Genomic DNA, 23903 nt, shown 5'->3' on the forward strand with positions numbered 1-23903 from the left:
TTTCCCCCGCTTCATTCCTCCCCTCCCGCTACCTTTGGCTTGCGTTTATTGTCTGCATTTTCTTTCTTTCTTTTTTGGTCTGCATTTTTTTTCTACTGGGTTTTTATTTTTTTAAACACTAAATATTTTGTTCTACAACTTGCACTTTTCACTTAGTGTTTCTTCCGTATCTTTTCATGCAGGTACATACAGATCTGTGTTTAAAAGGAGTTTGAACATTTTCCCAAGAATCAGAGACCAAATCTCAGAGATTGCATCTGTGCCCATGTGTGTGGGCTTTCTGAGGACAGGGCTTGGCTCTGATTCATCTCTTAGGATTCAGTGGCTCAGTACAGGCCTCAGAATTGAGGAGCTCAGAAAGGGTTGAATAAAAATAACAGCTGGTATCTGTTGGGTGCTTGCTCTAAGCTAACTGCTACAAAGGGCAGTACATTTACGAGCTTCCTGAATTCTCAGCCACCCTCTGAAGTAGGTCCTGTGCGTACCTACGTTTTCCTGATGAGGAAATGAAGCACAGCATAGTATGTAACTTGGCCAAATTCATGCAGCTGAGAAGTGGAGGACCCAGGAAAGGTTCCCAAAGGAAGTGTAAGACCTGAGGAGAGAAGAGAATTTCGGGTGGACAGAGACTTGCTGACCATATCCATATGCCAGGTATTTTAATTGGTCTTTAATGAGACAGTCTAGGATACTAGGAAGAACATGGGTTTTGGAATCCTCTAGTCTTGATTGATTTGCTCAGCAAATACATGTTCAGCACCTCCTATGTGCCAGACTGTTTTAAATGCTAGAATATGGCAGGGAGTAAAACAGCAAAGCTGCTGCCTTCATGGGGCTTACGGTCTAGTAGAGGAGGCAGGCAGTGGATCAGGAGTGTGATGTCAGTAGCAGCAATTGCTTACTAGAAGAATAAGGCAGGCATCAGGGTCTAGAGCAAGCCCAGGGCTGCTGGTTTTTTGTTTGTTTGTTTGTTTAATTTTATTTATTTATTTTTAAAGGTTTTATTTATTTGAGGGAGAGGGAGAAGCAGACTCCCCACTGAGCCCGATGTGGGGCTCAATCCCAGGACTCATAGATCATGACCTGAGGGAAAGTCAGCTGCTTAACCGGCTGAGCCCCCCAGGCGCCCCCCAGGGCTGCTTTTTAGATAGGGTAGTGAGGGAAGGTGATAGTGGAGGAAGTGAGGATCTCTGAGGAAGTGATAGTGAGCAAGGACTTGAAGAAATGAGGGAGAATGAATGGGGGGGGCAGTCCAAACAGTTGGTACAAAGACCCTGAGGTGGGAGCATGCTCATTGTGTTAGAGAAGAGCAAGCAGGCCAGCGTGGCTAAAGCAGAAAGAATGGCAAAGTGGTGAGAGGTGAGGACTAGTCCAGAATGAGATAAGTGAAGGCCCGTGGACCAGAGCGAGGGCTTCTCTGAGTTTCAGGAGCTGTTGCAAGGATTTGCGTGGAAGAATGACATGTTCTGACTTAATTCTAAAGGATCCTCCCGGCTGTTGAGTAGGGGCCGGGCAGGAGCAGATAGACCTATTGGGGTGTCCTTTCAGAGCACCCAGGACTGGTGTTGGCATGGATGTAGTGAGAAGAGGTTAGATTCTGGGTATGTTGAGAGGAGGGCTGTTGGGGTTTGCTGGTGGATAGGATGTAATGTGTTGGGTGGTGAAGGGGGAGTCAGGGATGACTGCGCTTTGAATCCCAGCTCTGCCAGTTTGTTCCGTGTGTGTGCTTGGACCAATTCCTTTTCTTCATTGGGCCGGGATTCCTCAACTGTAGAGCGGGACTAATGATGAGGAAGCAGCATCTGCTGTGGAGGTTGTGAAGATGCAGTGGAATCGGCAAATTAAGTGGCTGCCTAGAAGTAAGCATTCAGTAAGTGACGACCTTGTTCAGTTGTTATGGTAGCTTATTGTTTTATACTTGGGAAAATGATGTGCAAAGAGATCGCGTCCCTTACCTAAGGCCTCCCCAGTCAGTAGGAGGCAGAGGCTGGACTGCAGTATCCGTAGGTGTTTGGGGCCCCATGTTGCTTACAGTGAGGTCCACTGGTTGAGAGGCTAGATCTCTGTGTTAGACCTTCTCTGTGTTTTCTCATCTGTAAAATGGGATTTTGTAATTTAGGAGTTTGTAAGGGGGTTGTGAGGATTAAATAGTGTGGTACATGGAAAATGCTTAGAACAGTGCCTGACGTGTTATAAGTGTTTAGTAAGTGTTGGCCCGTTGTAGTCATGGTGGTGATAAGATAATGGGGGCTTTGTCAAGGTCAGGTGCTTGGGTATTTTTAAAGACTATTCTGTTTACTTAAGAGAGAGAGCGCATGCATGAGCGAGAGCAGGGAGAGGGAGAAGCAGACTCCCTGCTGAGCGTGGAGCCTGATGTGGGGCTTGATCCCAGGACCTGGAGATCATGACCTGAGCTGAAATCAGTAATTGGTCACCCAACCTGCTGCGCCACCCAGGAGTCCTTAAAGACTATTCTTTTCATGATTACTCTAGAGCAGTGGTTCTCAACTTGGGCTGACGTCGTTTCCCCAGGAGACAAATGTCTGGAGATATTTTCGGTTGTGTCAGGACTGGTGGGGGGGAGTGCATCTGGGATCCCGCGGGGAGAGGCCAGTGATGCTGCCCAGCGTCTTATGATACACAGGACGGCCCCCGCCACAAAGGTGATCCAGCTCCAATTAGAAACCCTGCCATGTGCCCAATAGCATGATGAGTACTTTGTGTTAAGTCCTCACAGAAGACATCTGAGATAGGTGCTAATTCACTTTCCTTTAAAATTTTTTTTAGTAGTTAAATATCAGATGTCAGAAATTGCCACATATTTTCACCCGTTCCTCACCCTCCCTCAGGTTTTTTGGGGGTTTGTTTTTAAGTATTTTAAAAGTCAGTTCCAGGCTTCAGACATTTTCTCCACGTGCTTTGTTAGGCATGGCTAAAACCGGATGTTTTTATAGCTATGGTGCAATCATCTGCATCATGCCAAGCAGTTCTGTGATTCCTCAGTATCATCTAAACCTCAGTTCATAATCAGATTTCCCCGATTGCTTCAGAAGTCTCCTGTACATTTGGCTTGTTTAAATCAGTTTGTGAATTTGTGAATCTTGGCATTTAATCAATAAGGATACTCAAGTTTCCCACAGCCTAGTAAGTAATGACACTAGGAAATAGCCAAGGGCACTGGGTTTCAGGGCAGCATTCACTCCTTACCACCAACTGAGCCCCCTGTGCAAAGTCTAGGCCTGGAAGTAACACAGGGAGACAGTGCCATGGGTGGAAGCAGACTGGGATTTTGAATCCTGGTCTGGCCACTTTCCAAATTATTCAACCCTTCTGGCCTTGGTTTTCTTGTTAAATGAAAAAAGGGTGGAAGACTCAGAGGCTGGGTGGTGTGGGTTAGTGAGATGGACTGTGTAAAGACCCTGCAGTCACTGGCTACTGTCTGAGACCTTGCAGCAGCTTGCCCCATGTCCATGTCTCAGGAACGTGGAGTTAAAGCTCCGACTTCTTTTAATGGAATGCATGGGGAACTGGTGAAGCAGAACTTAGAACTAAGGTTGCTCTCTGAAAGTTTAAACTGGAAGAGAGAAGTTGTGTAGGAAGGCAGTGCAGAACTGGGTTCAGGTTGCAGGTTCTGTCCCAGCTCACTGGGTGGCCTGCATTCTCCTCTCTGCCTTGCTTGCCTGGCTGTAGGATGAGTGTGGGGCTGGTGTCTGTCTCTTGCGCCAAAAGAGAGAACATGTGTAGAGTACCTAGCTGTGTACCTGGCACATATTAAGGACTCTAAATTGTAGTTGAGTTTTTAAAAACTGAAATTGTTTCTTTTTATGCTTTTTTAGCATGCCCAGCCCTGTACTAGGTTCAGGAATCACCATTGATGACAGTCCTGACCCTTGTCCCAGAGACAAGTCACCTTCCAAATGAGGGAAACGGGCACGTCCATAAATAATTATCATGCCAGGCAAACTGCTGCACGAAGTATTCCTTCCAGTGCTGCAGCTTCTGAGGGTGGAGCGATTACCGTTCACTCCTGCCCCTGAAATGTCAAATACATAAGAGACAGTGGTAAAGAATAACAGCTAACACTGAGGTGCTTGCAACCTGCCAGGCTCTGTCTCTAGGTTCTCCCTATTTGATCAGTCCAGCAATCCCGTGAATTCAGCACTGTTGTAATTCCCATTTTACAGGGAGGAAACGGAAGCTCCGAGGTGCCCAGACTTGCCCGGGACCCTTAGCTAGTGGGTAAAGCCAGAGTTACGTGCTCATTTGTTATTTAAAAAAAAAAAAAAAAATCATGTAGAAATACAGGTTGTGATGCCCATTTTCACTCTTCAGCAATGCTAAATGATGACCAGGTGGGTGCTTAGTTTTTCACACCCACATACATTATGTTCATTTAAAAACATGATCCTTTGTGGAATAAGGAAGAAAGAATTATAGACTTCAGGACTTTATAGGAGGTAGAGAGACTTGTGTCACTCACTGAGCATTTCCCCCGGCCAGCCGAGGCTCCTTGCTAAAGCACACGCCTTACATTACAGACCCCACCACCCCGTTGACAGCCACCACCTGTTCCAAACAGTAACAGTTTGGAGCATATTCCTCTAGAAACTTTTTATCTCTGCTGTATTCACATCTGTAGTTCCTTTATTTAAAAAAAAAAAAAATTAATCCCCCAGGTATTTATTAGGCCCTAACTCTGTGCCAGGTGGTGTCCTAGGTTCTTGGGGCACAGGGTGAAGAAGACAGAGTCCCTACCCTGCTAAGCTGATGTTCCGGTGGGGAAGGACAGACTGAACAAAGAAGTCTGTGTCGAGAGTGGTGAGAGGTCATATATGTGGAGAGTGATGGCATGCTATTTTCTCTGGGTGGTCGTGTGTGAGGATCCAGCAGAGACCTGGGTGAAGTAGGGGGACACCCTGAGGTGTCTGAAGGGAGAGTGTTTCAGGCTGAGGAAATAGTACATCAGCGAGTGCGAAGAGCTTGGTGAGAGTGGTGTTGCGTTGTTGGTTTGTTGGTTACTCTCAAGGAAACCATTGTGACAGGATTTCCAGGGGCAGGAGGGCGGTGGGCAGGGCGAGTGCGTGGGGAGGGGGCTAGATTGCGTTGGACTTCATAGGCCATAGCAAGGCCTTTGGATTTCAGTCTGTGAAGGGAAGATGGATTGCCTGTGGCTCACACCGTACACATTTGTGGCGGGGAAGCTCCCTGGGGCCACGCTGTACGTGTTCGTGTCAGGGAAGCTTTGTGGATCCAGTGGGAACATGGGCCTTAAAAAGTGAGTAGTACTTCTGCAGGTGGATGTAGTGGCGGGGAGGAAGATTTTATACGTTATGTCTCTATGTACTGGGCTGCGTGCTGAGGGCTGCTGGGCATACAGGCAGCCCCAGCCCAGGGTGATGGGCTGTCGCGAAACCACCTATGTGGAACGTCACGGTGCTTGACAGGTACCTGCTTGGGGGGCCGTGCACAGCCCTGACTTCAGCACTATGCCACGATCAAGGGACAGTAAGGATTTCTTACTGATGTTATTAATAGCTGCTCCATAAGGAATGTCACAGAGAACGCAGGACAGAGGCGTTTTTTTACCTTGTCATCCTCCCTTCCCCCCCCCCCAGGGAGGAAAATCTTTTTTGAAGCTCCTTGGCTGACTTGCCCTTGTCTCTTTGTCCAGAACTAGGTCATGTGCTGAGTTCACTGGAATTCATTTTGTCTATAAATAAGAGAAAAATTCTAAAAGAGGCTTAAATGGCTTGAAGTTTATTTCTGGCTTATGACCAAAAAGTCTGATGGCCGTGCAGGCTGGTGTGCCACTCTTTCACTCTTTGGTGTCAGGGTCTCAGGCTCTTCCGTGTTGTACTCTGCTTGTATGTCCTCCATCCTGCCCTCCCCATCTCCAGGTTACCTCATGATCCCCAGGTGGCTGCTGAAGCCCAGCCATCATAGCCCCCCATTCCATGCAGGAAAGAGGGAAGAAGAGTGTGACCGCAGGTCCCCTTAAGGACACTTCCTAGAAGTCACACACACCATTCCCACTGGGATTTCACTGGCCGGGTGTTAATCTGCTGGTCATGTTGGATGAAAAGGCAATTCAGAAATGTCTTTTCCTGGGAGTCGTGTGCACGTCTGAAAACCAGGAGTTATGAGCGGCAGTGTAACCCAGTGCAGGAGCTCTTAACCTGGGGCGCGTCCAGAATTCCAGCACAGGTCCGTGAATTCGAATGGGGAAAATAACATCTTTATTTTCAATAACCTGTAACTCCAATTTAACCTTCCTCCTATTATGAATTGTAGTATTACAATAGCAAAATGTAAATAGGGTCAGCAAAGCCTGTGGAAATCATGACTGTGCACATCTCATTTCAGCTGTTGCAGGTACTTCTAGTGTTGTCTGTGTTCTCCTCTGTTTCAAAATTGTGGTTATTAGACCTGCTCAGGGCACCACTACCCTCCCCCCCAAATTAAAAACACAGAAATGCAAATTGATGGTACTTGTTAAGAGCCAGGTGACTGGGGTTCTCATCCTGGCTCTGCCACCTATAAGCTGTGTGAGGTTACTTAACCTCCCTGTGCCTTTGTTTCCTTGGCCACGTAATGGTTGATCCAGAATCTTCACGAGGTTGTCTCGAGGATCAAATGAGTTAAGACATGAAGGCACCTAGAACGGTGCCTGGCACACCGTATGCACCATGGGAGTATTTATTATTATTTTTCTTTCACCGTAAGAGAAAGGAAAGGAGACCTGGGGGGACAGCTAGCCTGCTGCCACGCATGCCCTTCTTGTGGTATCTGAACAAAATCGGGATGCTGTCAACACAGGGTGAGGTCACAGAGGGTGTTCCCAGGTTTATGTCCTTGGTACTCACAGTAACCTGAGGATGGGTGGTATTATAATCCCCATTTCACAGGTGAGGAAATTGAGGCCCAGAAAGGTACAGAGTGGCCCAAGATCCCAAGCTGCTTAGCCTTGAACCCAGACCACGTGGCTCCAGAGTGCCACCCTGTACTGCCTTTCTTGAGTGTTCCTGGTGCCGTCTGTGCTGACTGATGAAAGCAAGCTGACATTCTCGACGACACCAAAACCAGCATCTCCAGAGACAGGAGGGAGGGGGGCTCTCCAGCATGGCAGAGATGGCCTGATTCCTATGCGCCCACCCCTTGGGCACCTTTCCTAAACTACAGAGATGTTGAGATGAAGAGTCCGGGTGCCTGGCTTCCAGTGTGGGCTCTGCTGCTTTCTGGCAAATGACAGCGTCTCTGTGCCTCAGCATCCTCACCCTTAAAACAATACCTACCTCGGAGCTCAGTTCTCAGGATCCAATGTGTTACTTCTCCACGTCAAGCACTTGGATGCTGTCAGGCACATAGCAGGCAGTCAGATGTTAGCAGCTGTTGTCGCTGGCCTTGTGCTTGTGCTCATTCCCTGCTGGTGTCTCGTCCTCAGGGCTGCGCGCAGCTGTCGGGGCCCTGGCCCTTGCACGCGTTTCCGCATAGCCCAGCTGAGAGAAGAACCCAGAGATCTAACTGGGAGACGACAAAGAGGAAGGAAACAGACAACTAAGTCAGTATCCCTCCCCCATATTTTATTACGGAAAACTTCAGACCTAGAGAACATTTAAAGACTTGTACAAAGGCCAGTAAACTACGGTCCATGGACCGAATTCAGCCCGTGGCCTGCTTTTGCAGATGCAGTTTTGTTGGAACACAGCCCTGCCCCTTGGGTTGCATACGTGTCTGGATCTGTGGCTGCTTTTGCGCCAGCGCACAGTTGAGTAGTTAGGACAGAGACTCCGTGGCCCAAGATGCTGAAAATACGTACTTGCTGGCAATTTACAGGGAAGGTTTATATTTACCGCCTGTATTCGTTCACCGTTAGTGTTCCCCGTATTTTGGTTATGTCTCTGTAGGTGTTTTATTTTTTGTCTAAATAAGATACAGGCCTCATAATACTTCATCTTGAGGTTCATTGCTGCCAGAGAGGTGAGTGTTCGGACCACGTTAAACCCGAAAACCCAGTGACGTATGACAAACGTGAATGCATTTTTCTGAAAGGGGAGGCCACCATGGCATTTCCTCAGTCACATTATTGTCTGTGATCTCAGAGTTTTAAACCCCGGGACCAGGGAACTGATGTAGGATCTTTGGGAAGAGAACCGGCTGAGGGGGCCCTGTCCCTTCTTGTTCTGCCTCTTCTTCCAGGAAGAGGATGCCTCGTCTGTGTCCGACAGTGGCTTACTCACTCACAAGCGTGTTTCCCTCCACTCCCACGCGCATGACCTCACTTCATTCTGCCACAGCCCTGTGAGCCGGGAGGAGAGGCCGCGCTATTGAGCTGGAGAGACAAGGGTTTCCATTCCCAGCGGGCTGTGCCATCCGAGCAGCTGGGTCCCGGCTCTCTCGGTGCTCGCTTCGGCTTGTGTCTGCCTCTCTGAGCCTGTCTCCGCAGTCGTGAAAGGGGGTGTTGGATGCCAGCCTCCCTAGGAGTGAGAGCATCGAGAGAGGTCCTGACACCTAAGTGCTCCATGTGAGAGACCTGTCCTGTGTTAGCCAAACACGTTAGAGTCCTAGGTGCCACAACAGATCACCACTCATTTGGTGGCTTAATGCAACAAAAACGATTCTCACAGTTCCGGAGGCCAGAAATTTGAAATAAGGTGTCAGCAGTGTTGCTTCCTTCTGGAGGCTCTGAAGAAGATTACTTTCATGCCTCTCTCGTAGCTTGTGGTGGCTGCTGGCAATTCTTCACGCTCCTTAGCTTGTGGATACGTCTGCTCGATCTCTCCCTCCATCTTCACATGGCCTTCTGCTCTGTGTGTCCCCGTGTCTTCTCCTTTTCTGTCTTATCAGGACACAGTCATTAGCTGTGTAGAGAAAACTTGCTCTTCTGTGTGTCTCCTTGACTCTCATATCACTACCGCACTCCACACTTCTGCCACCACATGTGAGGTTTTTCCCCACGCCAAGCAGTTTTCTGCAATACCAGCTGGATGTCTTACAATTCAGTTCAGTTGTAACTCTCACCAGAGTACGCGCCAACCCCGCAGATGAAGGGCTCTGTCCCCCAAGACCACCCCCCACTTCAGAAGCCTGTCGCAAGTAATAGGTCCCCATATTACTGACAGCTTCTGTCAGACTTGGCTACAAATTGAGGTTCTCATGACCCTGTCCTTGGATTGATGATTTTTCAGAACAGCTCACAGAACTCAGGGAAACACTTAACGTTTATCAGCTTATCATCTCATAAAAGATATGATAAAGGATTTAGATGAACACGCACATGAAGAGCTACATAGGGTGAGGTCTGGAAGGGTCCTGCATACAGGAGCTTCTGTTCCTCTTCAGTTGGGGTGTGCCACCCTCTTGGTATATGGATGTTTTCACCAACCTGGAAGCTCCCCAAGCTCTGTATTTTGAGGATTTTTGTGAAAGCTTCATCATGCAGGCATGGTTGATCATTAAGTCCATTTCCAGCTGCTCTCCCAGTGATGAGGGTAGGGCTGAAAGTTCCAAGCTTCTGACTATGGCTTGGTCTTTCTGGTGACCAGTCCCCATCCAGGAGCCCACCAAGATATGCTTCATTAGAACGAAAGACATTGCTGTCACTGAGGAAATTCCAAGGAACTCTGTGCAGGAACCAGGGCCAGAGACCAGTAAACATATCTTCTGTTTCACAAGGACTCCCCCCTAAATTTGGGATGATTTCATCTTGAGATGCTGACTTAATTACATCTGCAAAGTCCCTATTTTCACATTCTTGAGTACTGGGGGTTAGGACTAGAGCATATCTTCTGGGGGCCACTATTCAACCCCTTATGCTAGTGCTGTGACTAGTGCTAAAGGTACTCCTGTTTATACAGCACTGTTGTTATAATACTGTTTTATATTAGCTGGTGGTCCTGGGTTTCAGTCCCTGCCCCACAGCATCTGGACTGTGTAACCCTTAGAGGGGACTTTTGTTCCCTAAGCCCGTTTCCTCCTATGTAGAATGAGACTTATAACAGCACTGACCTCACGGTTGTCGTGAGAGCCTGTGTGTGTGAGTACCCAGCCTAGGACCCGGCACAGAGCAAATGTGCTGGAACGTGGCCGCCCCTGTTGGAGCGTGTCAGGTGGTGCTGAGTGCAGGAGGGGACCAAAGCAGAGGAGGAGGATCAGGCGTGAGGGGATGCAGTGTGCAGCTTTAGAGAGTGGTCTTGGAAAGCACCACTGAGTGGGTGTCTGCCCAGTAAGACTCAGTGGGTGCTTTTGGTGAGGCTGCTGCTACCGTTGTAATTTACTGACTCAGTCATTTGGTAGGTGTGTGCCAGATCCTTACACACATTAGGCTTCCAGAGGCTGCCTGGGTCTGGAGCTGACACACACCCCTAAGTCTGGGCATGCTAACATTCTTCCCTGCTCTTCTCGTTCTCTCATTAGCTTCGTCTCAACAGCATCAAGAAACTGTCCACCATCGCCCTGGCCCTTGGGGTGGAAAGGACCCGCAGCGAGCTCCTGCCCTTCCTGACAGGTGAGGAGGTGGACTCCTGGGGCCCAGGCGGAGTGGGGACTGTCCGGGGGGTGGGGGGCTTGGTTCATGTTAGGTAAGAGAGGCCTCGTTAGGGATTTAACAGACTGTGAGGGTCTGCCCCGTGCTAGGCACGGTGGGGTGGAGGCAGGATTGGTGAATGGGGTCTGGAGGCAGATGGAGCCAGGTTTGAATCACAGCACTAACAGTTAAAAGCTGGTATCTCGAGGTGAGTCATTTAACCTAACTGTTCCTTAGAGTTTTTATGTATAAAGTGCAGATTAAACACACATGTGCTCTAACATTGATGTGAGCATTAAGTAACAGTAAGAGTAATTGCTGACATTTATCCTCTGCCTGCCATGTGCCAGGCAGTGCTCTCAACCCTCTCTTGTGAGGATTGGGTTAGTTCATGGTCCTCAGAACGGGGGCCTTTGCTCAGTAAGTACACATGAGTATTGCTCCCCGTTGTTAATCTCACAGCAGCTCCTTAAGGTAGGGAAGACTGCTGCCCCCATTTTATAGGTGAGGACGCTGGGGTTGAAGAGGTGAAGGAGTACATTTGCCTGAGACAGCTAAGAGGTGACCCACAGGGGTTATTTATCTAGTCATGCTGGCTGCAGACTTAACAGCACTGGTTAATGACTCAGGGTCCTGACGACCTGGGTTCAAACCCGAGCCCCACCACTTTCTAGCTGTGTGACCATGGGCAAGGTATTTCACATCTGCCTGCCTCTGATTCTTCGTGTGTGAAGTGGGCCTAACCGTATAACCTGATACCAAGATTAAATAAGATGCCATGTGAAGTGCTCACACAGGCCGTGCTCAGCACATGGGAAAAGCTGCTAAGTGTTAGTGGTTAGACTGCCCCGCTCACCTCCTGTCTGAAGATGCGTACAGAGCACTCAGCACAGTGTCTGACGCACACCGGACCACCAGTTAGAGGTAAATCCTCTGTTCCCACTGTTCTTATTACTACTTTATACTAATTGAAATAGCAACTGAAGGCTCAGAGTCACTGTGAAACTCCTACCTGATCCTTTAATTTGGGCTTAGTGGTGATGCCGGGGAGGAAGGGAGCAGAGATGATTATTCCTTCTTTTGACATGTGGGGACTTGAAGGCCTATAGAGACACAGGGATTGCCCACGGTGACAACGGCTAATGACTGAGGAGCACAGGTTTATCTGCCTGCGAACACCACATGAGGAGCAGGTATCCATGTGACACTGAGCAGGTGACCTGAACCGAGTGGCTTCCACTGGTGAACTGTGGGCAAGACTTGAAAGCTCTTGAGTGCTGAGATGGGGCAGCTGGGCCACAAGGAGTGTGATGTGTGGCATGGTGGTGTAATAAAGTGGGTAAAGGGGGTGCCTGGGTGGCTCAGTCGGTTGTGTCTGCCTTTGGCTCAGGTCATGATCCTGGGATTGAGCCCTACCTTGGGCTCCCTGCTCAGCGGGGAGCCTGCTTCTCCCTCTGTCATCCATCCTTCAACCTCCCCCCCCCCCAGCTCACGTGCACTCTCACTCTCAAATAAGTAAAAGATTAAAAGAAAATAAAGTGGGTAAAGAAGTTGGTGGGACCTGGATTTGAATCTAGCTGTGCCACCAGCCTGCTGGCAAACCTGGGTCAGCTACTCCATTTCCCCTGGCCTCAACTCCCTTATCTGTCAAGGGGTAAGAGGAGTACCTAACTCAGGGCTGTTGAGGATTAAGTGCTTCATGCGGAGCTGAGTCTGTAGAAAATGCTTGGGAAGTGCTGGTCCCTCTATGGTGAGGTAGTCGGGAAGGCAGCCTGGGGGAGGGAGGGGACTGGCAGGAGTAAACAGCAAATGGAGGCAGGATTGAACATGGTGATTGGATGAAGGGAGAGGCACAGGGGCAGGTGGTGGTGGTGGTGGGGGGGGGTTTGCCAATTCTGAGTGCCAGGCGGCAGTCTGGGATTAATCCTATAGGTGAAGGTAGGCAGCCATTGTAGATAGGTTCTGGAGGGTGGGCGAATGAGATGTAGAAAATAAACCTGTGCACACAGCATTGTAAGGGGGGGGCGGGTATGGGCAAGAAAACAGCAGAGGCAGTCGACTTGGGGTCAGTGGCTGAGAGCAAAGACCCAGGGGTTGGGCAACCTGGTTCAGTCCCAGCCAGGACATGCTTCATTTCCTCTGTAAAACGGGAATCATCATCTAATATGTGGGCTGTTGTTAAGATTCAGTGAATTTTTTTTTAAAGATTTATTTGACAGAGGTGGAGAGAGTGAGCACAAGGAGGGGTGGTGGCAGGCAGAGGGAGAAGCAGGCTCCCCGCTGAGCAGGGAGCCCGATACGGGACTTGATCCCAGGACCCCGGAATCATGACCTGAGCCGAAGGCAGATGCTTAACCAGCTGAGCCACCCAGGCGCCCCAAAATTCAGTGAATCTAACATATGTGTCCTCTTTATTTCATCATAGAGCCACATGTGACATCACAGTAATGCAAGTGAGAGGAACTGTAGAAGCCATGAGATGGAAGAGGAGTCAGGCATTCAAGACACATTTCTTTGGGGTGCTTTCGTTAAGTGGTGGCAGATTTTCTTTCCTTTGGGCTTCACCCTTTGCAAAATGTTCAAAATAGCAAATGGTAGATACATTGCGTCTTTCAGAAAAGGTGATACTGTTTCAGAACAAGCTGAAAGCCCTCTCTCAGCTCACACCTACAGAACAATCACAGTGTTATGAGGGGAAAATTACCACGTGATGCCCCAGTGTGTTGGAAACAGGTGTTGGTAATTTTTTGGCCATAGTGAGATGTGGATGGGTTCCAAGGTGAGTCAGGTCACTTGTGTGTGCCAGTGCTGAAAAGTCACCTGCCATTTAAAGACTTGTACCCAGGCAAACACCAGTGAAAAGTATCCTCAGAAATCCCAGATTTGCCTTAAACACACCACGTGGTTTTGTTGGGAAGGTGTATGAATGCAGATTCCCTGAGCAGAGGAGAGTGGCTTGCTGCTGCCTTTCGTCGCGTTCATGGCATCTCTTCAAGTTCAGGACAGAGTCTTTTCTGTTTAAAAGATCTGGGTTCATTTAAGCTAATACACAGTATAGTTAAAAAATACTTCGAAGGAGGCCATTTGTAGGCATATTTCATAAATATCTAATGCACACCACTGTGGGCTGTGAGATGGAGAGCAAATCAAAGTTCCCGTCTTCATGGAGCTTCTGTTCCAATCAGGGGAATAAGTAGTGATGAAGCCAGAGAGACACAAAGTGGAAATAAGGGTAAGGGATATTCCAGTGGTGGCCAGGGCAGGTCTTCCTGGGGCTGTGGTCTGAATGGCACCTGCCGTGTAGGACTTTGGGAGAAGAATGTTCCAGGTACAGGAAGAGGCAGGCGTGGATGGGCACAGTGTTGGAGGGAAGATGTGGGTTGGAGATCGGTACAGTGGCCACATCACCTGGGATCATGGTGTATGGAGTCAGGATTTTAATTCATGTTCCTTAGAAACCATTGGAAGATGGAGGTAGGGGAGTGTCATGATTTAAAGCATCACTCAGGACTGTGGAAGGAAGCTGGGTGGTTTGGGGGCCAGGGCAGAAGCAGAAAAATCAGTTAGGAAGCAGTTGTAGTCATCCAGCAAGATGGTGGTCATCAGAGTGACACTGAGGTGGACGGTGGACAGGTCTGCATCAGAGAGGTGGGGAGGAGGCATCCCTAAGCCTCTGAGGCCAAGAAGATGGGGAGGCTGGGAAGGCGGTTCTGTGGGGGTGGGGACCATGAAAATAGGAGGTACTGGCAGGTTCCACGTATTTGGCTTTCAGGAACGCGGCTGGGCCAGGGAGTCTGGACTGAGGACTGAGTTGAATACGAATTGAGGCCATGGATATGCACAAGGTCTCCGGGAGATAGAGAAAATGGGGAGGGTGAAGTTAACTGTGTACAGAGAGGGCCAGGGAAACTGAGGCTGGGAAGGACCCAAGGGCCTGGTGGGCCCGGAGCCACACTGGTGTGTTCTCTGAAGCGCTGACTCGGGCCAGACCCCATGCTGAGCTCTTCACAGAAAACATCACTTGGCTTTGGTCTCACACAGCTCTGTTGGCATGTGGGGTGAGAAAACAGGCTCAGAGGTGAAGTGAATGGCCGCACACCCAGCCAGCAGTAGAGCAGAGAACCCATCACAAGGTGAGGAGGGTGAGGACAGCCCCATGAGCAGAGAGGGTGGTGAGGAAGTGACCCAGAGCGTGAACCTACCACTTCTCACACCCCATGGGCCAGAGCAGGGTCCCTTGGCCTGCCAGCTGCAGGGGAGCCTGGAGATGTCTGGCGGGGCTGCCGTATGCTTGGCTTAATCTCGGCAAGTTGAAATTCCAGCATAGATGTCAGGGATGTTAGCGTCTTCTGCCACAGAGGTCAGCAGTTCCTGCTGGAAGCATCTTCTGCCATACGGGTCAGCCGTTGAGAAAGGCCTTTGGTTTGAGCATTAGGACACAGCGGCTCTATCTTTACACAGTCATCCGATGTCCTTCCAGCAAACCTGGACTGAGCTCCTGCTGTGCTCATCTCTGGCAGAAACTGGGGTACAGAGAGGAGCCGGTCCTGGACTCCTAAGGACTCTGGTAAAGGTGGCTTGGGATTGAGGGGAGCGTCGAGAAGGGACGTGCCCTGGTCTGGTCAGGAAACCTGAACTGAATCTTGAAGGTTGGAGAAGAATTTCTCAGGCTGAAGAGAAAGATTAGTTCTTGGCAGAGAAGGCAGTGCTGAGGGTAAAAGCTGGACCAAACCGAAAAGCCCCCATTTACCAGGCTCTGTGCTCATGTGCATGGTCTTGTTTGCTCCTCACTGTAATTCCCGCTGAGATGTACATTAGCACCATTTTACAGGTGCAGAAATGGGTTCGCAGACTGGTCTCACTCACCCAGTGTCCCTCACCTAGTAAAGGGCAGAAGAGGGACTTTGGTGCTCTGTCCTCTGACCCAAGCCTGCACCTTGATCTCTGCACCAGTCAGGGTGGAGGGTGAGAGTTAGAGGAAGCAGAATGGAGCCTGCTTGTTCCCAGCTTGGGTCACTCAGGGGCTGGAGTCAGACTTGGCATGGGACTGTAACAGAGTCTGTCTTTGTTCCACAGACACCATCTACGATGAGGATGAGGTCCTCTTGGCCCTGGCAGAACAGCTGGGAACCTTCACTACGCTGGTGGGAGGCCCCGAGTACGTGCACTGCCTGCTGGTGAGTCTGGAGGCAGGGAGGTCTCCTGCCCACCCCTTGGGGGTCAGATCCATGGCCCTGCCAGGAGCGGGATGGGAAGAATGCAGGAGAGGCTGGGGGTCACGTTCTAGGAACAGGCAAGCCTTGGACATTCCCTTTAATCCAGCAGATTAGTAGTAGCGTTTCATATAGCAATACCAAAAATACACTTGTTTATCTTCCTGTTAGCTGGGCACTTGGCCCAAAATAGAGGGCTTTGGGCTTGGAGGCAGTCTGAGTTCTATCACTCTTTTGCTGTGCAACTTGTAAGAGTTACTTAACCTCTCTGTGTTATACTTTCCTCATCCGTAAAATGGGAGTCATTAAAGTGTATCTTTTTAATTGATTAAAGCCCTTGGTGTGGTACTTGGCACATGGTAAATACTATCAGGTGTTAGCTGCCAGTGGTATTATGCCATATGTTACGAGGTCATGTCCACCCTTTGGGGTAGGGACATTTCCCTTTTTGTAGATGAGCCACTGGGCACACTGAGGGGTAAGCACCTTGGCCAAGGCCTCGCAGGTAGTAAGTAGCAGAGCTGGGATTTCAGGTGCCTGCCTGTGCGCCCCTGTGCTTGGTGATGGCTAGGGACACAGAGATGGGTCAGATACTAATAGTAACTGCTGTTTGTGAGAAGAGCAAGGTGGACTCCATTGTCACCAGGGAAAGACTCTGGTCCTGCCATCCGGGAAGGAGGAGCCTCGGGTTTCCGAGCCCCTTGGTTTTCGTTGTTCCTCAGAGCCCCAGGTCACTGCTCCTGCCTGCTCTCCCCCTGCCCCCGATAATCCTGTATGTCATGCTTCTGAAGACACAGTTTTATATTTGGCATCTGCACTTAATGATGTCTTAATTTTTATTAGTAGCCTTTTTCCTTTTAGTGGTGTATAAGATAATGGCATTTCTTAAAATTGAGGGGATTTCGGGTTTGAACAGATATTTCTTCTAAACGGTGTTGTTTCTGAAGAAATTGGATAATTGTCATTAAATACTGGTCTGTCAGCTTTCATCTGTGTGTACGTGTATAATTTATGTGTATGTACACACAGACAGTTGTATGCGAATGAGATCATTTCCTGCATTTTACACAGATTAGGGCTGCTTAACACAAACATGATGAGGTCTGGGGGCCAGCCTGAAAAAGGGGTCCCTTGAGCTCCATGGAACTTTCTGTAAGCCCTGGAATTTATCAGTTTTACTGAGGAGAGAATTTGTAGCTTTCAGCAGCATCTCAGAGGACTTGGGAGCAGAAAACACGGATCCCATAGCTTCAACAAGGGGCCCCAAGGCCCTCAGATGGTGTAGGGCTCAGGCTTGCTGGGGAGCAGGACTGGAACCCCGGAGTCCTTGCCTTACCAGGTCAGGGTCATCCCACACATATTTTGGGGAAGAGTCACGTGTCCTCTGGGACCAGTGTTCATCCTGGGGGCCCTGGGCCAGGGAGCACTGGTAGCCCAGAGGCCAGTCAGGCCCGAATGCTGGTGCTCCTTGGTGCCTGCAGGTGCCTTCTGCACAGTCACCTGTCATGTCCCCTAGGGGCCCTATGAGATGCACACTGGTGCTAGCCCCAGTTCACAGATGAGGAAGGAAACTGAGGCTCGAGGTCTGGTTTAGGTTGAATTGCCTGAGCTGGGAGGAGACAGAGTCAGGATTCAAACCCAGGCTCCTGCCTCTTAATCACTGCCACTCCTCTCTCTCACCCCCCCCCCCCCCCAAGGGCTCTCAGTAGCTCTACAGGCTGATTAGAGCTGGGCAAGAGGGAAGCTGGGGGACCTTAGAACCTGGAGGAGGCACCTGACCTGTTCCGGATGGGAAGGGGGAGCTGTCAGCGAAGGCCTCCTGGAGGAGGTACCAATGGATCTGGATTTTGACAAAGAGAAATGGAAAATGGCTATTGTGCAATTTGTTCGCTCCACGAACAGGAGTACCAAGTACGGGCTCCGGAACCCAGAGGTGTGTCAGAGCCCATCCAGCCCTCGTGTCTCTGGAGGGGTGAAATGGGATTAATTTCACAGGGAGCCGCGTAGCTACAGCACAAGGATTGATTCTGTATCTACAGCTCTTAACCGTTTTGGAATCCTGGGTCGCTTTGAAAATCTGATGAAAACTCTAGAGCCTCCTAAAAGTACAGTGATTTTAGGAGGTTCACACCCCTCCCCCGCATGTTCTCTGGGTTTGAGAACTCTGCCCTCTCTCCTTCATGGAGAACCCCCAGCACGACTTCTCATTGTGGGAAAGCATCCCTTGGAGTTTCCTAAACATGCACCTTCCTGGGCCCCGCCCTGGAGGGTCTGATTCTGTTGGTCTGTGCTGAGTGCGCTAGGCCTCCTGGGTGATCACAGACCTCACTGTGCGAACCACCGCCCGCAGCGACCCCCTAGGGCCGGCACCCTGGCGCGACATAAGTACCACTTGGCCTCGGTCACTCTCTGGGTGGAACAGGTGAATGGCACATACTGATTGCGGACCCACCTCCCGTGTGCCGGCGTGGGAAGCGGGAAGACCAGGAGCAGAGAGGAGCCCAGTCCCTTCAGGAGCCCAGTGTCACCACCTTCAGCCGCACTCCCATGAGACAGAGCCAGAGACCCTGCGATAGCATGGCGTTAGGACAGAGGCCACACACTGGCGGCCCCCAGGCTGCCATAGTGTCACATTTTCCTCTTGAATCACTGCCAGTCTTTTGTGAATTTTTTTTTGTTTATCCATTGTGGTTAAAAATACCAACAGCCGTTTTTAAGGGTACGGTTTTGTGGCATTAAGTGTGTTCACATTGTGGTGCAGCCACCATCACCATCTGTCATCTTCCCCCATTGACCAGTAACTCCCCATATCCCCTCCTCCCCTGCCCCTTGGGGCCCACCATTCCACTCTCTGTGTCTGTGAGTCTGGTTACTCCAGGGTCTTCATACAAAGGAATCCTACAACGTGTGGCCTTCTCTGACTGCCTTACTTCACTCAGCATAATGTCTTCAGTGTTCATGCATGGTGTAGCATGTGTTAAATGAGATCTTTGATATATACACACCTGGCCCCTTTGGCTGCTTTTGGAAAACTGATTGCTTTTACCAGCTGTGTTTTCCTGGGGAGACAGTTGATGGAGCTGGGAAGCAGTTGTCCTTCCTAGGCTACATGCCACAGTTTCTGCCTCCTTCGGTTGTCCCCACCCGCCACCTTTGCTCCTTGCTCCATTCTCTTGCCTGCTTGGGTTCTGGAGGCATTTCCGTGTACGATTTCTTCCTGCCTTCTACACCTGTCAGGCCACTCTGGACTTCAGACCGCAGATCTTCACACCTTTATTTGAACAGACTAGAATCACTTAAGCCTCCCTTTATTCAGTCAGTAATTGCTGAGCTCCCGCCCTGTCCGAGGAGCTCTGCTGGGCCCTGGGGACATGTGATGAACCAGTCAGATGTCCCTAAAGGAGCAGGACCCCTCCAGGCCTGCGGTCCCAAGCTTCAGGTTTGCCAGTCACGTGAGCTCCTGGGGCAGTCCCCTATCAGAAACCACAGCCGTGCTTTTAACCCTTTGCAAACTCGGGAACCCAGTGGCCTGGTTTGGATCCTGTCTTGCAGCTAGCACTAGAGTGGGCAAGTTAATTTAACTTACCTGCCTCAGTTTCCTCTTCTGTAAAATGAAGACCGTCACGGGACCTGCTTCATAGAGTCGACATTGTCCCCTGTTCTCTTCCACCACCACCCCCCCCCCCCCCAGGTCCCAGGTTGTGTGACACAGTGACCCTGCTTAGGACACCCAGCAGATAGATGTTCCAGTCAGTATCCATGATTATCCATGCACTGTGAGGAGCCAAGGACAGCTGTGGCCCTCTGCTCAGAAAGTGATAGGTAGAATTGTGAGGATCATGGCCCTCAATGAAGCTCCTTCAAGGGCCTCTATGTGAGGCTCTTTGTTAGGGCTCTTCAGGAAGGCCTGCAGGTGGAGAGGTCAAGGAAGGTTTCTCTGAGGAGATGAGCCACGAGGGGCATGGGGTAGGGCTCGAGGCTGGGGTGGTGAGGAGGGGACCTGCTGTGACCTTGTGCTCTGTCCCGCAGCCACCCCTGGAGTCGCTGGCCACGGTGGAAGAGACGGTGGTGCGGGATAAGGCGGTGGAGTCCTTGCGGGCCATCTCACACGAGCACTCACCCTCTGACCTCGAGGCCCACTTCGTGCCTCTGGTGAAGCGGTTGGCGGGCGGCGACTGGTTCACCTCCCGCACCTCAGCTTGCGGCCTCTTCTCTGTCTGCTACCCCCGCGTGTCCAGCGCCGTCAAGGCAGAACTTCGACAGTGAGTCCCAGCCTTCCCTCAGCTTGGACCCCTTCTCTCAGGCTCAGCCCCCACTCCGCCCCTCCTCCGCTCCTCAGAGAGCGGCGTCCCCAGGCCGGGTCCAGACACAGCCTCTTGCTCATTTAGGAAATGGAGAAATGATAGCTCCTTCCTCCCATTGGGCATCGTGAGGATTTACAAGAACGACCACATACAAAGTGCTGGGAACAGATCTGGCTCATAAAAGCACCCCACCCCTCACAGATATACTGGCTCAGTTTGGCCGCCTCCTCCGCCCTCCTCCCCTTAGGCTTGATACTCCAGAGAATTCCTTGTATGTAAGACTCCTCTCCAGGAACAGTGAATGAAAATGCTTCTAATTGGATTAAAATTTCCCATTAGTATGTGTTTCTTCCCCTCCCTCTGGACATCGTTCACTCACCAACTGCACAGACTGTTGAGCAGCAAGCCCAGGCCCTGAGTTCTTACACATGACAGAATACTGGTTTACAGCTGCCCACGTTTGCTTAGAGGTCTGTGTGCATGCGTGCATCCCCCACACTCCTGAAAAGTAAAACCTTTGAGGAACCCCTGGACAGCATCTTAGCCCATCAACTTTATATGGTCAGAATGATACAGTCGGTAACTGCCGTTCACTAGGACTTACTATGTGCAGATCGGCTGCTCTGCTTTCACGCACATTATCTCGTGTAAACCTCATCATGACCTTGTGCGGTGGGAAGTATCACCATCAGCTCCATTCTATAGGCCTGGGAAGACTCGGGGGCTCATCGCTTGTCCGGGGTCGCTCAGGCAAAGCCAGGACTTGGCGTGACTGCCGTCTGCTTTCTCCTCTCTTCCTCTGTGGCTGCTGTGGGATCCTAGGCCTTCCTCCCACTGAGTCCCACTCCCAACCCCCAGGTACTTCCGGAACCTATGCTCAGATGACACCCCCATGGTGCGGCGGGCCGCAGCCTCCAAGCTGGGGGAGTTCGCCAAGGTGCTGGAGCTGGACAATGTCAAGAGTGAGATCATCCCCATGTTCTCCAACCTGGCCTCTGACGAGCAGGTGAGCTCTGCTCCCCAACCCCCTACTCCATCCCCTTCCTCTAGCATATCCTATGTCTAAAAGGGACTCCCAGAGGTAACGGGTCTCTGCGGCCCTCACAGCTCTGATCCTCTCCGCAGGACTCGGTGCGGCTGCTGGCGGTGGAGGCATGTGTGAACATCGCCCAGCTACTACCCCAGGAGGATCTGGAGGCCCTGGTGATGCCCACTCTGCGCCAGGCTGCTGAGGACAAGTCCTGGCGCGTCCGATACATGGTGGCTGACAAGTTCACAGAGGTGGGGACGGTTCACAACTCACAGATGGGGAAACTGAGGCCCTCAGAGGGGTAGGGATGGGGCCACACGTAGAAGCTGGGTTTTTAGTTATATCCAACAAATTATTGGGTGTTTGAGCAGTAAGATCTCTGATCATCTGGCTGCGTCTCACTTCATATTGCCAACCCGGGTTGAGTAATAGTCGCAACTTGAAGAGCTGTGTTGGGAAGGATTCTGAAGCCAAGTTCAGGTTCTGTGGAGAGCCACAGAGCAGAGAAGGGTAATATGTGTGTGCTCTTGACCTAATCGAACTCTCCCTTTTTACAAAAGGGAGGGCATAGCCTGTATTAGTTTTGGGGGCTGCCATGACACAGTACCACAGACTGGAGGGTACTTTATTCCCTCACTGTGCTGGAGATTAGTCCTGGACTTTTTTTTTTTTAAGATTTTATTTACTTATTTATTGAGTGAGAGAGGAGGAACAGAGAGAGAGGGACAAGTAGACTTGTCCACCGGAGGGCTTGATCCCAGGACCCTGAGATCATTACCTGAGCCAAAATCAAGAGTCCGGCACTTAACTGACTGAGCCACCCAAGCGCCCCTCCGAGACTTCTTTTCTTGGCTTGTAGATGGTCTTTTCCCATATCTTCACATGGTCTCCCCTCTGTGCATGCCTGTGTCCTAATCTCCCCCTCTTATAAGGATTCCAGTCATTTTGGAGTAGGGCCACCTTAATTACCTCTTAAAACCCTGTCTTCAAATACAGTCACTTTCTGAGGTACTGAGGGGTTAGGGCCTGCAACATAGGAATTTTGGAGGCTCAGTTCAGCCCATAGCACAGCTCAGAACTGGTCAGAATGACACCACCAGGCAGGCAGAACAAGGAAAAGATCCCAGGTCTCTGACAAGATCCTAGGACAGTGCTCTTTCCACAGAGACTCAAGTTTGCTTATCCCACCATCATGTTTGTTGAGCATCAGCTCTTTTTGTGGGTGCTGGGGATCCAGTCAATTCATATTCCCAGCCTCCCCAAGGAGCAGGCAGCCTGAAGGGGAGGGTCCGCTGAGATAGAGGGAAACTGTCAGCCCCAAAGCCGACAGACCTGCGTGGCGCATTGAGAAGAGGAGGTGGTGCTGCAGCTGGTTCTAGAAGATGAGTGGGTGAGAGCTGGGTTAGGACTGTGTTCCAACAAAAGGACAGCATGTGCATGGAGCCCTGGGAGTCCAGAACCAGTGCAAGTGAGAACATTCAGGACTTGCTCTTGGGGGCCCCACATGAGAGAAAGCTGGAGAGAAGCACAGGGTTCGAGTCTTGGGTGCCGTTCTACCCCGTGGCTCCCTGTTCCTGTGAGTGTGCTTATTTCCATGGTGTTTGCTGGAAGGACTTGGAGCCTCAGGATAACATTTCCTGGACCATCCGTGTTCCCCGTGAAAATGTTAGCACAGGGCGGCTGCACCCTGGAGGCTCAGCACCTGGTTAAAGACGATTCTTCCATCCTCGGCTTCTGGACAGCATGAACTGGATCACACTGGGTTTTAGATAAAAGCTCAATGAAGGCAGGGATTTTAGAGTTAAGCAGTGCGCAGTGCCCAGGAGACACTCAGTAGGTGTCCTGTTTTGTCTGAGGGGCAGCATTTGCCCCAGGTAGCATTGGGCCCTTCAGAGTTTTTGTTTGTTGCCTTCTTAGTCATGAGCTGTCCTGCTTCCTGCGAAGTCTTCAGGAGCCAGCTTTGCAGCAGAACACAGGTGCCTTCCCTGGCATGCCTTCTTCCCCCTCAGTCTTGACGCGTCATTTCGTTACAAGAGTAATACAGGGTCGGGTAACCAATTTGAAAAATACAGAAGAATATAAATTAAAATTAATATTTAACTAAAATTAATAAAAAGGAGGAGCCATACCACTAGAATGTTTTTGGATCAGATAACAGAAAACCCCACCCCAAATGGCTTGAGCAGTAAGGAGACCTGTTGTTATTTTTAATGCAGACAACACTGTGCGGTAGGTACTCTCATGGCCCTCATTCTGCTTTTGAGGAAACAGGCTCAGAGAGACTTGGAGACCTGCCTGGGCTCACCCTGTGGTGCTGGGAGTAGATCTCAGCAGTGATTCCGAGGACCGCATTCTTCTCACCCCCAGTTCTGGTGCCTTTAACTTTGATTCTGGTCTCATTCACCCAGAGTACTGCCCAGCCCTCTCACTCCCCCTGCTTTCTGTCTGCAGCTCCAGAAAGCAGTGGGGCCTGAGATCACCAAGACAGACCTGGTGCCTGCCTTCCAGAACCTGATGAAAGACTGTGAGGCCGAGGTGAGGGCCGCAGCCTCCCACAAGGTCAAAGGTTGGTGCTGGCAACCAGAACACAGCAAATGGGAGGGTGTCCGAGTGGCCCGAGGCAGAACCAGGACATCAGGTCTCACCTTCCTCTGCCTCCCTTCTCCCTCCCACAGAATTCTGTGAAAATCTCTCAGCTGACTGTCGGGAGAATGTGATCATGACCCAGATCTTACCCTGCATCAAGGTAACAAGGAGTTTGGTGGGAGGAATAGGGCAGATCTTAGCCTGCTGAAGAGGAGGGGTGGACATTGGGCTTTATGGACATTCAGAGG

At 50.5% G+C, this 23903-nt stretch overlaps 1 protein-coding gene across 5 annotated transcripts in view; it reads left to right on the forward strand.

Moving 5' to 3' along the window:
• The window catches only part of PPP2R1A (protein phosphatase 2 scaffold subunit Aalpha), a 49083-nt gene that overhangs the window by 3270 nt on the left and 21910 nt on the right, over nucleotides 1-23903 (forward strand). For all 5 annotated transcript variants that reach the window (XR_014141052.1, XR_014141050.1, XR_014141051.1 and 2 more), the window contains exons 2-8: nucleotides 10414-10504; nucleotides 15599-15699; nucleotides 19765-19997; nucleotides 20898-21045; nucleotides 21165-21320; nucleotides 23521-23635; nucleotides 23745-23815. Coding sequence is in view for 2 of the 5 variants with exons in the window: in XM_081807662.1 (XP_081663788.1) it covers nucleotides 10414-10504; nucleotides 15599-15699; nucleotides 19765-19997; nucleotides 20898-21045; nucleotides 21165-21320; nucleotides 23521-23635; nucleotides 23745-23815 (915 nt within the window). In the remaining 3 variants the exon portion in view is untranslated. The remainder of the gene's footprint in view (nucleotides 1-10413; nucleotides 10505-15598; nucleotides 15700-19764; nucleotides 19998-20897; nucleotides 21046-21164; nucleotides 21321-23520; nucleotides 23636-23744; nucleotides 23816-23903) is intronic.

This window comes from Leptonychotes weddellii, chromosome 16, assembly GCF_054177405.1.
Source record: "Leptonychotes weddellii isolate Sample4059 chromosome 16, ASM5417740v2, whole genome shotgun sequence".
Classification (NCBI taxonomy): Eukaryota; Metazoa; Chordata; class Mammalia; order Carnivora; family Phocidae; genus Leptonychotes; species Leptonychotes weddellii.